At 37.8% G+C, this 14,820-nt stretch overlaps 1 protein-coding gene across 4 annotated transcripts in view; it reads left to right on the top strand.

Annotated features, from left to right (window-relative positions):
- Positions 1 to 14,820, top strand: part of SORCS2 (sortilin related VPS10 domain containing receptor 2) — a 579,304-nt gene that overhangs the window by 547,424 nt on the left and 17,060 nt on the right. For all 4 annotated transcript variants that reach the window (XM_055796804.1, XM_055796801.1, XM_055796802.1 and 1 more), the window contains exons 23-25: positions 1,167 to 1,292; positions 7,829 to 7,928; positions 9,407 to 9,509. In XM_055796804.1, the coding sequence (XP_055652779.1) occupies positions 1,167 to 1,292; positions 7,829 to 7,928; positions 9,407 to 9,509 (329 nt within the window). The remainder of the gene's footprint in view (positions 1 to 1,166; positions 1,293 to 7,828; positions 7,929 to 9,406; positions 9,510 to 14,820) is intronic.

Genomic DNA, 14,820 nt, shown 5'->3' with positions numbered 1-14,820 from the left:
TTAATACAGCTGGCTTTTTAGATCATGTTCACAAAATAAATGTGGATTCGGAGCAGCTGAATCCTGCAAGTTAAATCAAGTACAAAGCCATGCAGCAAGACTGTGAAATAAGTAAAAAGAACCCCATGAAAACTGTGAGCTCTAGAGCTGTGCTCTTCAGGTACACACAATGCCAGCAACTGGGTGTGCACGCACCAGCATTTGTGAGGACAGTAGCACTTACATGCAGGTTGATAATTTTTTTAATATATTGACTTTTCCTGGATTTGTAGTAGTGCAAATCAGGTTCTGGAATTTTGACTTTATACCATTTCCTGCCTTCTTTTTAAGGTTCACATCAAATGTCAAATTAAAGTAATTTCCCACTTTTCTCAACTTAAACCCATTCCATAACCTGTCAGTCAAACAAATATTTTCCTCCATTATAAAACAGCTCTTGCATTTTAATAATTACTGAATCATTTGCAAAAGAATATGAGCAATTTAATGGAATGCCAGAATCGGTTTGAGAAAGCCTATGGGAAGTGCCCAGGGTGTTGTCATTAGAATTGTGTGGCTGCATAAAATAGACATGGAGGAATTTGGGACTAAACCCAAAATTTGCACAAACTATTTTTAAAAGGGATGCACTTATCTTTCAGTGGGGGATGCAGGTATTCATTACAATTTCAGGAACTGAACCTAGGTGCTCTTAGTATCACCCTGGAAGAATTCTCTCTGCCCATTAAACACTAATGGAAGTGTAGCCTCCCTAAGTTAGAGTTAACTGAAATTAATATGCCCTTCTAAGTCTACTAAGTGTCTGCATGGCCTGCAAAGGATCCTAAATCCCTTAGGAATTTGTTTAATGTTATGCTAAAAATGTACAACCATTGCAGAACTTTACTAAAACTATATGCCCACATCATTTTGCTTCTTTCCATGATGCCCCTAAATCACTCTAATATGCTAATAATGCTTAGCTGTTCCAGTCTTCAAAGAGCAGTTCACATTTCAGTTGATTTATGTTTGGCTTTGTCCATGGTTTAGCTTCTGGTGAAATCCCCTCTAAAGATTAAGGATCTTAACACCAAAGACCAAAATACACACATGGAGCTACTGAAGTATTTTCTACAAAATATAAAGAACGCTGTTCTGTAATTTGCCACATGCCTTTGTCTTCACAGGAAACCAATATACCCAAAGAAACACTCATGACAGTTGTGAAACCTGGTCTACCCACAACAGCTGACTTACATGTGCTACTACCAGCAAACCAACCAAAAAGGAAGCGAAGTGTAACTAGTGATAAGGTAACCAGAGCAATGTATGTCTGGTTAGGACAGTCTTCATTCTGTTTTCCAATCAGTGGCTGTAGTCTCATTGTCTTTGTGTGAAATTACAAGGTGTTCCCTACCTATGTAAAGATCTTATTCCCACCTGACAAAATACACATAAAAACTAACAACAGCTACGTCTGCTGTGTTTGACAGTGTATAGACCAGCATAATCTAGTGCTTACTGGTGTTAGTGTATTTCTCAAGAATAATTATTATCAATCTGCTTTTAAAACAGGAACAATAGTGATGGCATATCAGTCTGTGAAGATCCAGTAGAGCAAAGAGTCTTTTTAGAACATTGATACTTCTAAAGAGGGACAAACTGTCTTTGCACTGTCTTCAGAAGCAAATTAGATTTCAGGTCAAACAGAAACAGAACCTTCATAGCTGACCTATAATGTAAAGAGCATCAAGCAGGTAGTTTCTAACTTTATGAGCAAATGTCCTTTTCAATTGGCAAGAAACAAATATAGTTATACAGGAACAGAAACCAGACATTAGTTTCTCCCTGCTTACTTCCAAACCATATTTCTTCCATAATAAAAGATCTTATGCCAGCTGAAAATCAGAAGACAGTTTTGCACTTACAATTTACGATATTTGTCCTTTTGCTGTGATAGGGAAGGAACAGATCCCAACTCTGGGACTGTATCTTGTGGTTCAAGCCCTGCCAGTCACAAAGAAACACAATGTAAGGTATCATTAATTTTGAAGGGCATTTTACAACTTTTTGAGACAAGGTCACGGTATACAAAGGGCTGGACAATTGTGTAATAAGATACTCTTCATAGTAACACAAAAGCAGTAGATTGTATTGGACTTGATGGGGTACACTTTGGAAGATCCAAAGGGGTATGTTGAAGTTGTCCAAGTACTTGAACAGGTGTCTTTAAAATGCACAGAGTACCGTGTAAATGCCAAAAATTTTCTGCTTTATGGTAAAGCCAAACCATTACTGTTCTTCCTCTGTAATCACAGTGGGAATTCATGGGAGTCGGAAATGCTGGTAATGTTGCAGGAAATGGTTAATTTGGTTAATTTTAGCAGGTTGTTTCTTTAGTAGAGTGCCATTCATTAACTAAAACTTTCAGTCAGGTGAGTATTACCACTTCAAAATTATTTACATCTTTCCACTTCTTGAAGTAAGGTGCAGCTTCTAAAGGAAATTCTTCATTCTAAGCCTATATGGCATGGATGTCTTTAATAATTTAAGGGAACTGATGGTGATAGATTCTTAGTTTGTGCAAACATTTTATTTCAGTACAAAGTGTTATGCATATTAGTTCCCTTTAAGTCTCAACTCTTACATTAGCACTGTGCTTCAAGGAAGCTTAAAGAATATCATCAATTACAATCAATGCTGTCTCAAGGATTTTTTCATGTTTGTGTATGAAATATCACAACTATCCTGTGAGTTACTCCAACGCATAAAGAAGAATAATCATATGTTGCAAATTATTTGGAAAACCTCGTGTTCAGTGAGGCTATGGGGAAATTACAGTAGTTTAGAAGGTCACAGTTTCTGTGCCAAGTAGTCCTCCTGTAAGACCTTGCAAATGTTTTTGGAAACTGGAGGAGCACTGAAAGGTGAAAGTAATTGTATAATCTGGATAATAGATGTACGTTTCTGACATTATTAGGGTAGACCAGGTAAGACCAGTTGTGGTTGGGGATTATATGTATGGAAATACCAAATAAGGTACAACCTACATTTGGTTGGAGCGGGAACAAGGGAGACAGCAGCAATTACAGCAGCCTATGCTCTTCAATGATAAAAAATCAGGTTCTTTAGTATCACATTTCAACACTGATGGTTTTCGAGACTACAGTGCTGTAGAGCCAGTCTTCTAGTGCCAGCTGCCTAAATTTCTATTTTTATATTATTGCTAAGGGACACTACTTTAGCTATTGACATGTGCATATAAATTTGTTGGTTTAGAATTTAATGGCACAAATTTTGATAAAATACGTGTTGTATCAGAATCCAATGTGACTCAAGAAATATTCTGAAAATATACCCTATGTAAATAAACTTAGAAGCAGTAGTTAGTTAAGTCAATAGGAAAATAGTCATAGTATCACTTGTTTAAAGGTTCATTATTTTATCTTCTTTTACCAAATGAGAATCCTGAAGGTCTCCATCATTTTTCACTGGAAGAATGTGCTTTGTCATGCTGCTAGTGCCAGTTCTTAAAGTCAGTGTTGTGACACCACTGTGAGGACTCAGAAATACAGAATGTTTCCTGCATGTTTGCAAGAGATATCCCTGAAATCTTAATTCAAACATAGCTATGAAACATCTTCCCTTAAAGAGAACCTATTTGTCCTTGGCTGAAAACCTTTTACATTGGGGATATTATGTGATTTCAGAAGGATTGTTAAAGGCAATAATTTCTTGATCAGGTAGAGAACACCTACTTGATGGAGTTTGTGTTGGTATTTTACATGGAGTGTTATGATGTGATGCTATTTATTAAGTTAGTCATCTAGAATAGGAGTCTTACTGAAAAAAGTAGCCAGCAATAAGAAAGATCGCAAGTAAGTTGGCAGCATAGTGGTAGGAGCCCTTTGGATAATTCTGAAATTTGATTCCATTCTGACAAAAGCCCCTTTCTTTTCAAAGCCCTGATAGAATTAGATCTGGCCAGGGGCATCAAGGACACAATAAAAGCTTCTATATGTATGTCAGTGATAAAAGGAAGACTAGGGAAAATGTGGGCCCTCTCCCAAAGGAAATGGGAGACCTCGTTACCTGGGACATGGAGAAGGCTGAGATACTCAATGACTTTTTTGCCTTAGTCTTCAACAACAAATGTTCCAGCCATAATGCCCAAGTCGCAGAAGGCAAAGGCAGGGACTGGGAGAATGAAGAATTGCTCACTATAGGAGAAAATCAGGTTCAAGACCATCTAAGAACCTGAAGGTGCACAAGTCCATGGGACCTGATGGGATGCAGCCACAGGCCCTGAGGGAACTGACAGATGAAGTAGCCAAGCCACTATTCATCATACTTGAGAAGTTGTGGCAGTCTGGTGAAGTTCTCACTGACTGAAAAAGGGGAAACATAACCCCTATTTTTAAGAAAGGAAATAAGGAAGACCTCGGAAATTGTAGGCCAGTCAGTCTTACCTCTGTGCTGGCAAGATCGTGGAGCAGATCCTCCAGCTGGTAACAGCCAACATGGCTTCACTAAGGGAAAATTGTGCCTGACAAATCTGGTGGCCTTCTATGGTGGGGTTACAGCTTTGATGGATAAGGGAAGAGCAACTGAAGTCATCTACCTGGACGTGTGCAAAGCTTTTGACACTGTTCCACACAGCATCTTTGTCTTTAAACTGGACAGACATGGATTTGACAAGTGGATCATTTGATGGATAAGGAATTGGCTGGATAGCGGCACTCAAAAAGTTGTGGTCAATGGGTTGATGTACAAGTGGAGATAGGTGATGAGTGGGATTCCTCTGGGGTCCATACTCACACCAGTGCTGTTCAACATCTTTGTCAGTGATGTGGACAATGGGATTGAGTCCCCTCAACAGGTTTTCCAACAACACCAAGCTGAGTGGCGCGGTCAACACACTGGACGGAAAGAATGTCATCCAGAGGGACCTTGACAGGCTTGAGAGGCAGGCCTATGTGAACCTCATGAAGTCCAACAAGGCCAAGTAGAAGGTTCTGCATGTGGGTCAGGGCAACCCCCAGTATCAATACAGCCTGGGCAGAGAACGAATTGAGAGCAGTCCTGAGGAGAAGGACTTGGGAGTGCTGGTGGGTGAAAAGCACAACATGGTCTGACGGTGTGCATTTGTAGCCCAACCGAATCCTGGGCTGCATTAAAAGAAGTGTGGCCAGCAGGTCAAAGGAAGTGATTATTCCCCTTTACTTGGCTCTTGTGACACCACACCAGGAGTACTACATTCAGCTCTGTGACCCCTAGGATAAAATGGACATGGACCTGTTGAAATGAGTCCAGAGGAGGGCCACAAAGATGATCAGAAAGCTGGAGTACCTCTCCTATGAAGACAGGCTGAAAGAGTTGGAGTTGTTCAGTCTGGAGAAGAGAAGACTCTGGGGAGACTTTGTAGCTGCCTTCCAGTGCCTAAAGGGGGACTACAAGAAAGCTGGAGAGGGACTTTTTGCAAGGGCATGTAGTGATAGGACAAGGGGTAATGGCTTTAAGCTGAAAGAGCATAGAATTATATTAGATATTAGGAAGAAATTCTTTAGTGTGAGGGTGGTGAGGCGCTGGCACAGGTTGCCCAGAGCAGCTGTGGATGCCCCATCCCTGGAACTGTTCCAGGCCAGGCTGGATGTGGCTTGGGAGAAACCTGGTCTAGTGGAAGGTGTCCCTGCCCATGGCAAGGGGCTTGCAACTAGGTGATCTTTAATGTCCCTTCCAACCCAAACCGTTCTATGAATCTATGAAATTTATACATGTAGAAATAAAACCTGACTGTGATTTAACCTGTTTTTAAGAACACAGCAATTTCAAAAGTATTTAATTCTAATCATTGTCTCTAGAGGAAAGCTCAGTCGCTTAATTTATGCACATCTATTACATGTTTTATGTCAGGTGGGATGGGTTCAGTTGAAAGAGTCAATTAAAGTGCATTTGAACTACAGCCCAGAAAGTAGTGGCTCTGAGGAAGATTGGACTCTATCTAGACAAACTACTACATGAATACTCCTAGTGAATTGCTTTGGCAAAACAGGCAAGTCAGATCTCCGGATGTATAAATAAGTGTGTAAGAGTTTGAATAGTGTCATTATTTTTATATTCTTATACCACAGTGCAGGAGCCATTGTGTTCACATGTTCAAATATTATCATTGGAAAGGACGTAGAGAAAGGAGACAGAAAATTCAAATACTGGTATAAGAACCTTAACTTACAGAGTCTATAGAGGACATCCAAACACTGGATTAGTTTCTTTTAAAACAGTTGGAGAGGTGGCTTCACTATGATCAATAAATACCTTGAGGCAGAAAATAACCCCCATGAGTACTAAACCAGCCATCAGTCTAACAGTGAAATAAATAAGACAGAACCTTTGGCTGTATTCACATTAGATTAAAAAATGAAGTGTAGTTCATATAGGCTGTGGTGGGAACCCAGGGTGGGGAAATAAATAACTAACAAGTGTTAGTCACTTAAGCAAAAACTAGAGCAAATGTTGGGTTCTTCAAACTCCTGCCAGGAAAATATGACCTATCCAAAGTTATGGGGCTCAGTAATTGCATTTACTGGCTGAAAGTCAGATTAGCCTAAATTAGTGATCCCTTTTGCATTGTATACCATGAGTATGTGAATGAACCTGGTCTGACACAAGTATTTAGTGGTGCCAGCATCATTTCAGAGGCTGCTAATCAATACAGTTGTCATATCCAATCTCTTTTCAGATTTTGGGCAAGAAGATATATACTTAGGAGTTATCTGGAGTAATTGTGTTGTAAAATAACTGAGACTGTGCTCACACCACCCTTATGTTGAGTCATTCCCCCACAAAAAAATGTAATAGAGTCAGTGGAATAGCTACAGAAGTTAGATATTCCTCAACGTGAGTGAGGATATTTGAATTTGAACTTTTGTTTTGTCTCTGTCCGTAACATGACACAGACTACAAGGATTTCTATTTATTAATCTGCAAAGGCTTGTCAAAGATGAGCTTTGTAATTAATAATATCATAAAAGGAGTTGTGAAGTTTTCATGGGTATAAAGCATATTTCTAATTTGGCATCCTGTGGGAAGTTGTATCCTAAATCATAAGGCACAGAGTATAAAACTAGCTTTGATCTTTCAGAAAATTACCCACATTGAAGACACAAGCAAGTAGAAGGGCAAAAATTCAGACAATTTGTTATCTGGGGTTAGGATATGATGGTATATTTAATGGTTCTGCTCCATAAAAATGTGAGGCCATATTTTACTATGCTCTATCCACTGAAGAAAAATAGGAAGAATCCTGATTTTTTCCACATGGATGGATGTATATGTTTCTACAGAGTATTGTTAAAAAGTAGGTATAAATGGAATCCATCCCATAATAGGTAAGGAGGTAAGGTAAATTATGACATGCAGTTCATTATCAAATAGCGGTTACTTTTCATAGCAAGAAATCTAAAGTGACATTGCAGGTTTTCTTCTGATAGGTTAGAAGAATGTAGAGTTTTTAATATGGATTATGCGTTGTGTGAGTTATGACCCAGGTAAACCCAGCAGTGTGTGTAAATGACATGCTGTCTGTCACAAACTGGGTAAACATAAAGGCCCTGGTAAGCAAAAAGAAAGATTTGGCTATAAAGTTTTGACATTTTTAGCTTTTATGGCTTGTAGAGTTTTGCACGATTTTTAAATAAGGAATTTCTTTAAGATTTCAGCTCATCATTGAGAAATGCTTTCTGAGTTTCTCACCATTTACTGAACCAGAGGTTTTCCTTTTTAGAGCACTGAGTCTGTCAAAGTGGAACAGAGTGCGAGACGCCTGACATTCTCTCTGTTGTATTTTCAGAGAATAGCAGCTATAAAGCAGGCCTTGAATGCACACAACATCAGTTTCTTTCTGAGAGGAGGATACTGGGTCTTAGTGACTTTAGCTGACTCCGATTCAGGTAAATATATAAACAAAGGTCCCAAAAGACCACCCCTTGGGTGCCTGTTTGAGTTCTGATAAGGAGAAAAATTTTGTATCAGTATATATGTGTTCATATACACACATACATATATACTTACTTGGTACTTGTTACATATATATACACCCATAAACATATTGTGTATGTACATGCAAGTATGTAAATATCTATATACATACACGCACACATGTAGACATGTATATATTTTCATTTGGTACTTGTTAAGACTCACCACCAAATAACTATTTCTTATGCATTTCCATTTTGTCACACCTTATATTCTGTAACACAAGCTTCTTTTGTTTTCCTGTGTAACCATGACATTAAGTAAACACCTCTATTGTACAAAATAGTGCCTTGCAGGAAGAACCAACCAAGCCTCAAAAAAAAAACATGTCTGGTGAACTAAAGGCACTTTGGTTGCACTAGCTGCTGAGAAAGCAGAGCTTCTTACCATCATATCGGCCATTAACTCTGCTGATATAACTCCATGGGTCTAGGCGATAATCTTGTATCTCTGATCTTCAAATCAACTATCGGGAAGCTTGTTGTAGGGTCTCCATATTGCTAATCCTGTCCTGAGATAAATTATGTTTTTTCTTTGTTTAAAACAAATGGAAACGCCTTTTTTTTTTTTTTTGCATGCATTTCCTGCATGCACTGTAGCTGGAACCTGGCTGAAGAGAGCATGTGTGCATACATGTGTGTATTTTGAACAGAGATACATTAAAATGAAGTTTGAACCAGAAAGTTCAACTTTGACTTGAACCTTGTATTAGAATGTACCATAATTTTTGTTTGTGTATCATCTCCCATAATATAGCCTTGTTTCTTATTTCAGTCTGTTGTGGGAGAACAGCTTAGCTGACCACAATCAATTTATGCAAATACTGCTGTGATATATCTCTCAGCCTTCTGTTGAAGACAAAGGTCTTTTATCTAGTTGCTAATAGAGAATTGTGCTACAGTCTCACTGTGGTACCCCATCTGCTTTAAAGGGCTAGCATTGGTTAGCAAGCACAAAAAGCTGGGATTGAAAGAAGCCCATGTTCATTTCAGCCTTTACCAATGTACGATCTTGATGAATTCATTTATTGTTCACAGCCTCAGTTTCTCCATCTGTTAAATTAATACAGATCTGGTTTTCAATGCATGTACTTAGGGTATGTGATAATTTCCTGTGATAAATTTAGATTCCCACAAAAAAACCCCACTGAGTATGCAAATAATTAAATATTCAGGGGTTTGGGGTTTGGGTTTGGGTTTTTTTTAATTGGTCCTCTGTCCTTCAGTCACAAGTCACCAATTAATTTTGTGTTGTTGCGTTTTTGAAGAGGCTACAGATGGAGTGAAAAGATTACACAAATAACAACAAAAGTTTTTGTCCTGAGAAACAGAAAAGAATAGACTGATCTGAAAGAGAACATGCTAAGATGTACTTTTATTTCATATTTCAGACTCTCAGAGGATTGGAGGAGGCAGTGGCTACTGGGCTATAGTGTTTCTCTTTGTTATCTCTCTAGTCGCGGTTGGGGCTTTCATCCTCTACAAGTTCAAAAGGCAAGTAAACCTTAATCAACAACATGCACATTTTAAGAATTAGATTTATCCAGATCAGAAAAACAAACCAGAGTTTGTTATTTGAAAAGGAGATTTCTTGAAGAATTGCAAAAAGTCCACCATTTGAAAATCGTGGGTTTTTTCTGAACTTTTCAGACATCAAGGTACTACACTGATGTTTGCTTTCACTCGTTGTGTTCCAAGGTAAATAGCAGCAATATGGGAACTATGAAGAGTTTGTTCAGCTTGTCTAAATAATATCATCAAGAAACAGAGCTGAGCGAAAATATTATTCCTGATTAATTCCTACCTCATTACTCCTAGCAGTTATGAATAAACTAAAGCTATTGGGATAAGGAGTGCATCTGCAATGCTGATTTGCTTAAAAAAATAGTTTTATCAAAACATGTAGTGCTCTGGAGTTTCTCTTTGCACACATTAGGTTTTAATTGCTGGGGCATTGCCATGTAGAATGACTGACGGAAATAGATTAGCATTAATTTGACAGTAGAGTGTGTTGAGGGAAGAACTAATTCTGGAAGTGGCCTTTATGTGAGACATATTCTCAAAATTGACAAGGGATGATATGCCAGCCTTTGACAGTCCAATATATCTTTAGTCTGCAATTGATTATAATCAGAGCTACTAGGGTGCTGTGCAATATAAAGAATTTTGTTCTTGTTCACAGGTCTGTGTTAATATTGGCTATACTCTTGGTTTTTTGTTTCTCTGGGGCATTTAGAAGCTATTTGATTTGAGCACACTGGAAACAAGCCTTCATCATCATCAAATCCTGATATATTTGCTCAGTGAGGATTCCTATTGATTTGTTGCATTTTTTAAAGACTGATTTTTATTTGAAATTAACTTGTTTATAGAAATGGGTGTGGCACTGAGTCTGATTGCAATAAGGGTAGGTAGAATTTAAGTAAGAGGTTTTTTAGATAAAGTGTTTTTACATCAATTAAGAACCCCCGTTTTCCAAGAATCTCTTTATTTTCTCAATGCAGCACGTATGTTTCTTAGAGCTCATAGTGGCTGATTTCTCTAAAGGACAAAGCACAGAATTCTGTATCAGCCTGTCTACAACTGAATAAAAATCCATTTTGCTATTTTAGATGCCTGCAGCAAGGAAAAGCATAAAAATGGTTGATGTGTTGTAATTATATTATTTCAGTAGCAATACATGGAGGATTTGCTGTTTGTAGTGTGGGATCATAAAACTTGCTTGTGGTATCTTTCCAAAGCTGTATGATTTATATCTTTTATTAGCTCTTAAATGAGAGCAATTAAATAACAGACACAATTACCGCATGGCAAAAGAAGTATAAAATATTCAAGAAAGGAATAAAAAAATTATTTTCCTTGAGTTCTTTCTAAAATGCCCATTGAACCATTGCTTTATAAATAGGGCTTTTATTAAGGAGGAAACTATAGTACAATTTGCAAATTGCGAGTTTTAATGTCTCTTACACTTCCATATATAATTTGTGAAAACCATTTGCATTTAAATATTGTGGGGGTTTAATTTAGGTGAGATTGAGGAGAATTGTGAGATATATTCAAATGTTTCTCTGTAGCCTGAAAACTGCTGTTGGCATTGATGAATGACCATGCAGTAGTGTTCAATTTTATTACCTTTCTTATCTGTTTCTGAGATACTTGACAGAATTATTTTTAAATATTCCTGCTAAGCTTTTCCAAGATGATTTTTTTTTTCATTGTGTCCTTCATTTGCAGTTTGGTCTTCAAAGAATATTGAGCAACTCATTGGTACTACATTTGAAAAATCACTTTTTCCCTATGTGCTCCCTGTGAACTCCTCTCGCACCCAAATCTTTAATACCTTAAAAAAAGTCTTTCAAAGACAGCTGGTGAATTGCTGGATCCCCATGGAGTATTTACTTGCAAGTATAGTCCCTTTAATGTCAGTACAGTGAGCATGTAAGTTTACAAACTGGTCCACAGGGACTGAGGCTATGAAACTGAGTGTCCTTTATAGATATAAAGGTTGCAAGTTGTAATGAACAAAGGCAGCTTGTCAACATTATATACCTGTATATTAAAAATTAATTTGCTGGAAGAATGCTGTAGGCAACAAAAATTGTTCATTTTTAGGCTATAATTTCAGCAGAATAACACTTACTGGACCCTACGGTAACTCACACAACACATGGAAATATAAATTATTTCCACATACAAATTAGAGACATGTATAAAGAGTTGAAATGTCAATACTGTCCATGATTTTTATGTATGATTCACAAAATTAAGGAGGAGGTGGAAGACATTTGATGGTGCTTTCCTTTCATTTATGTAAATTGACAGTCAGATACTCCCTTTGGAAAAGGGTTAAAACTCCTTTTTTCCCCCAGGGCAGAGAAATGTTTATTAATCTTAGTTTTATCACTACACTAATTGGGTCTATGTGACTTGCGGTTGCCATGCAAAAGATTGCATGAACGTGCCTTGGACTATTCTCTCTCTCTCTCTTTTTGCTGGCCCAAAGTTCTTTACTTAAGGGTAAGTTTGTTACCTCGTAAGATGCAAGATGGAAAAACTAGCTTGCAGATAACACAGTGACTGGATTGGCAGGGAGGATTCATATGTGAGAGCATTTCATCCACTTGCAACAAGCCAAGGCACTATTCAGGACCCAGGATGAAGAGTATAGAGAAAATAGTGGATTTCCCTGTAGACCATAGTACAGCTTTGATAGAAAATGGAGAAACCTGCTCAAACTGCCCAAGTTCTGAGCACCAAGGCCTCTTGTCCCCAAGCATGGTCCCTGCCCTCCCTGCCTGAATTATTTCTGAAGTTCATATTGTAAGAGCTTGGGCCTTAATTTACACTAATTTTTGTCAGGCAGAATTGCGAGATGAAAGATGGTGTTGACCAGACACCAGGGACTAATCTAATACCTCTTTTTTATGAGTCTTTCAGGGCAATCAGGACAGCTATGATGAAACTTGCTGCTCCTGTTTAATTTCTCTTTTTTTGAAAACTGCAATACCCAGCACTAAAAATTGGTGTCCCTTGCAAGAAGTAAATCTCACAAAATGAGTTTGGGGAAGAGCAGTAATCTAAAAATAACAATCCTTCCTAAGATTCTGTGTCAGATGCCTCATGCATAAAGCAAGAGTGTATTTTATCTAATTAAGCAGGGGGGTAGGGGGAAAACAGAGGCAGATTCATATAGAGGTAGTGGGATTTTGGCTGATTAGTTATACACATAGTAAAAACCAGTGCTGTCTCATCACTCCTGAAGGAATGCCCATTAAAAAGAAAAGATTAAAATTGTTTAATTTCCCATTATGCTAATCAAAACTAGAATTGTAGGGTCTGCTAGATAATCAGAGCTGTCATGGCTGCTAGCTAATGGTTAGGTGACTATAGGTTACATCAGTTATGATATGCCCTAATCCCAAATATTTAAACGCTGGCTAGGAAAACTGCTGCCCTCTGTTCTTATATGCAGTAAAATTGCAAGTATTTTTCACTTTGTGTTCCCCTGCCCCACCTCCCCACCTTATCTAATGGCCTGTTTGTGCATCCAGCCACTTCTCACCAGGAACATATACGGAAAAAAGCTGATGCTGGAATCCCTGGAGCTCATGGAGCACTCTTGGCAATCCTGGGAGTGGTTAGTGGCTTTAGGAAAAAAAAAAAAAAAAGTCTTGAGACTAGCAGGGTTTTGATACTTTGTGATCAGAGTAGGTAAGCAGTTCAGATTAGGTCTATTTTTACCCAGTAAAGAAAATAGTAAATTTAAAATTATAAATGCTGATGGTTTTAAAAAATAATTCTAGTCGTAATCCACAAACGAACAAAGATTGGTTTAGATCATTTGAGGGGGAAATTTTCAGCATGGCAGCAAGGAGAGAGAGATGATACCCCAGCTGTTAAATCTGACTGTGGCTGTGGCACAAGAGGCAATGCAGACAATGAACATGGATGGTGGGCAAGCCGAGAATAATTTGCCTTTTCTTTGCTCTTACTTTCTGGGTAAGGAAATCACCAATCTGATGCCTCAAGCAAACAGCATGTTGCAATACTCACTAGCATGCTTCAGTTGTTTAAGCATCCAGGTAAAATGGACTACAGCTGCTTCTTTTGACCAGCACAATATAAAGCAGTGGGAAAATATTTTTGAGAAATCAGGTCTATTTTTTAATGCAGATATGGGACCTGCGTATATTTTTTCTATAACATATCATCTTTACTAAATTTTGTTCAGTAAAAACAGACTTCTTCCATTTCCTTTGAAATGATGTTTGTCTTTTTTGTGGGTTTCAAGTTTTGTGGGTTTCAAGTTGCCATCCAGAAAAGATTTCTTCATCCTTTCTATTGTATGGGGTCCTGGGCAACAGTGTAGAGAAGGCAAACAGCACTGTCTGCACTAAGCAAAGTGGAGGAAAGGAAAATTGTATTTTAGCTACATCAAAGCTGCCATGTAATCGTCATGTTACTAGTAGATCTGACATCATCCTCTTATTTTTTACTTCTGTACAAGAACAGGATATTACAGCTGCCAAACCAGAGCAAGTAGTTGGCTTTTCTGCTTTGGTATTTTACCTGGTTAATAGTACCAAACTCAATTATCTAAAAGTATGAAAATCTTAATCTTTTAATTTAGATGCAAACTACTATGAGTGCACTTAGAGCTGCGTATATTGTTTTCACAAATTGCCATTAATCTACTTCAGCCAAATTTATATCATTTTGTGTATTCCTTTTTTGCCCACTAATATCAAGTGCCACTTGAAATGAACCCCCTCCTGGGTCATTGCCACAGTCTGGAGCAGAACTGTGTTTTCTTTCTGCCTCATTGACTTACTATCTCATTTTCAGTCTCTGAAGAAAAGCTATCTTTTTTCCCCACCTTGCTTATACTACTTTTATGCTCCATGAGAGCAAGTATAGTCCCAATCCATGCCATTTAGTTATAAAAAAACAGGCACTAATTTAATGATCCATAATATTTCATAAAAACTTCCTCAGAAATCAAAGTAATAGTATGTAGGAAAGATTTCTGAAATGAAAGAGGCAAGTAAATCAGGAATGCCTTAAAGCACAAAGAAGTCAGTCATGTGAACATTAATCCAAATGTAATAAAGCCAACACCACAATAAAGTTATTTTATTTAATGGATTATTATTGTTGTTAGTTTTATTTAAGTTCCAAGAGAATGCTACATTATTCCGTGTCCTTTTCCATGTGAATATGTTCCTATTTTTTATACTAAACAGAATCTTAATCAAGCCTCTGGAAAACGAATGAAGTTGCATAAAGGCCAATGAATATTGTCTCC

The sequence above is a fragment of the Falco peregrinus genome, chromosome 2 (assembly GCF_023634155.1).
Source record: "Falco peregrinus isolate bFalPer1 chromosome 2, bFalPer1.pri, whole genome shotgun sequence".
NCBI classification, from domain to species: Eukaryota; Metazoa; Chordata; class Aves; order Falconiformes; family Falconidae; genus Falco; species Falco peregrinus.
This window is presented reverse-complemented; position numbering and strand designations above follow the sequence as displayed.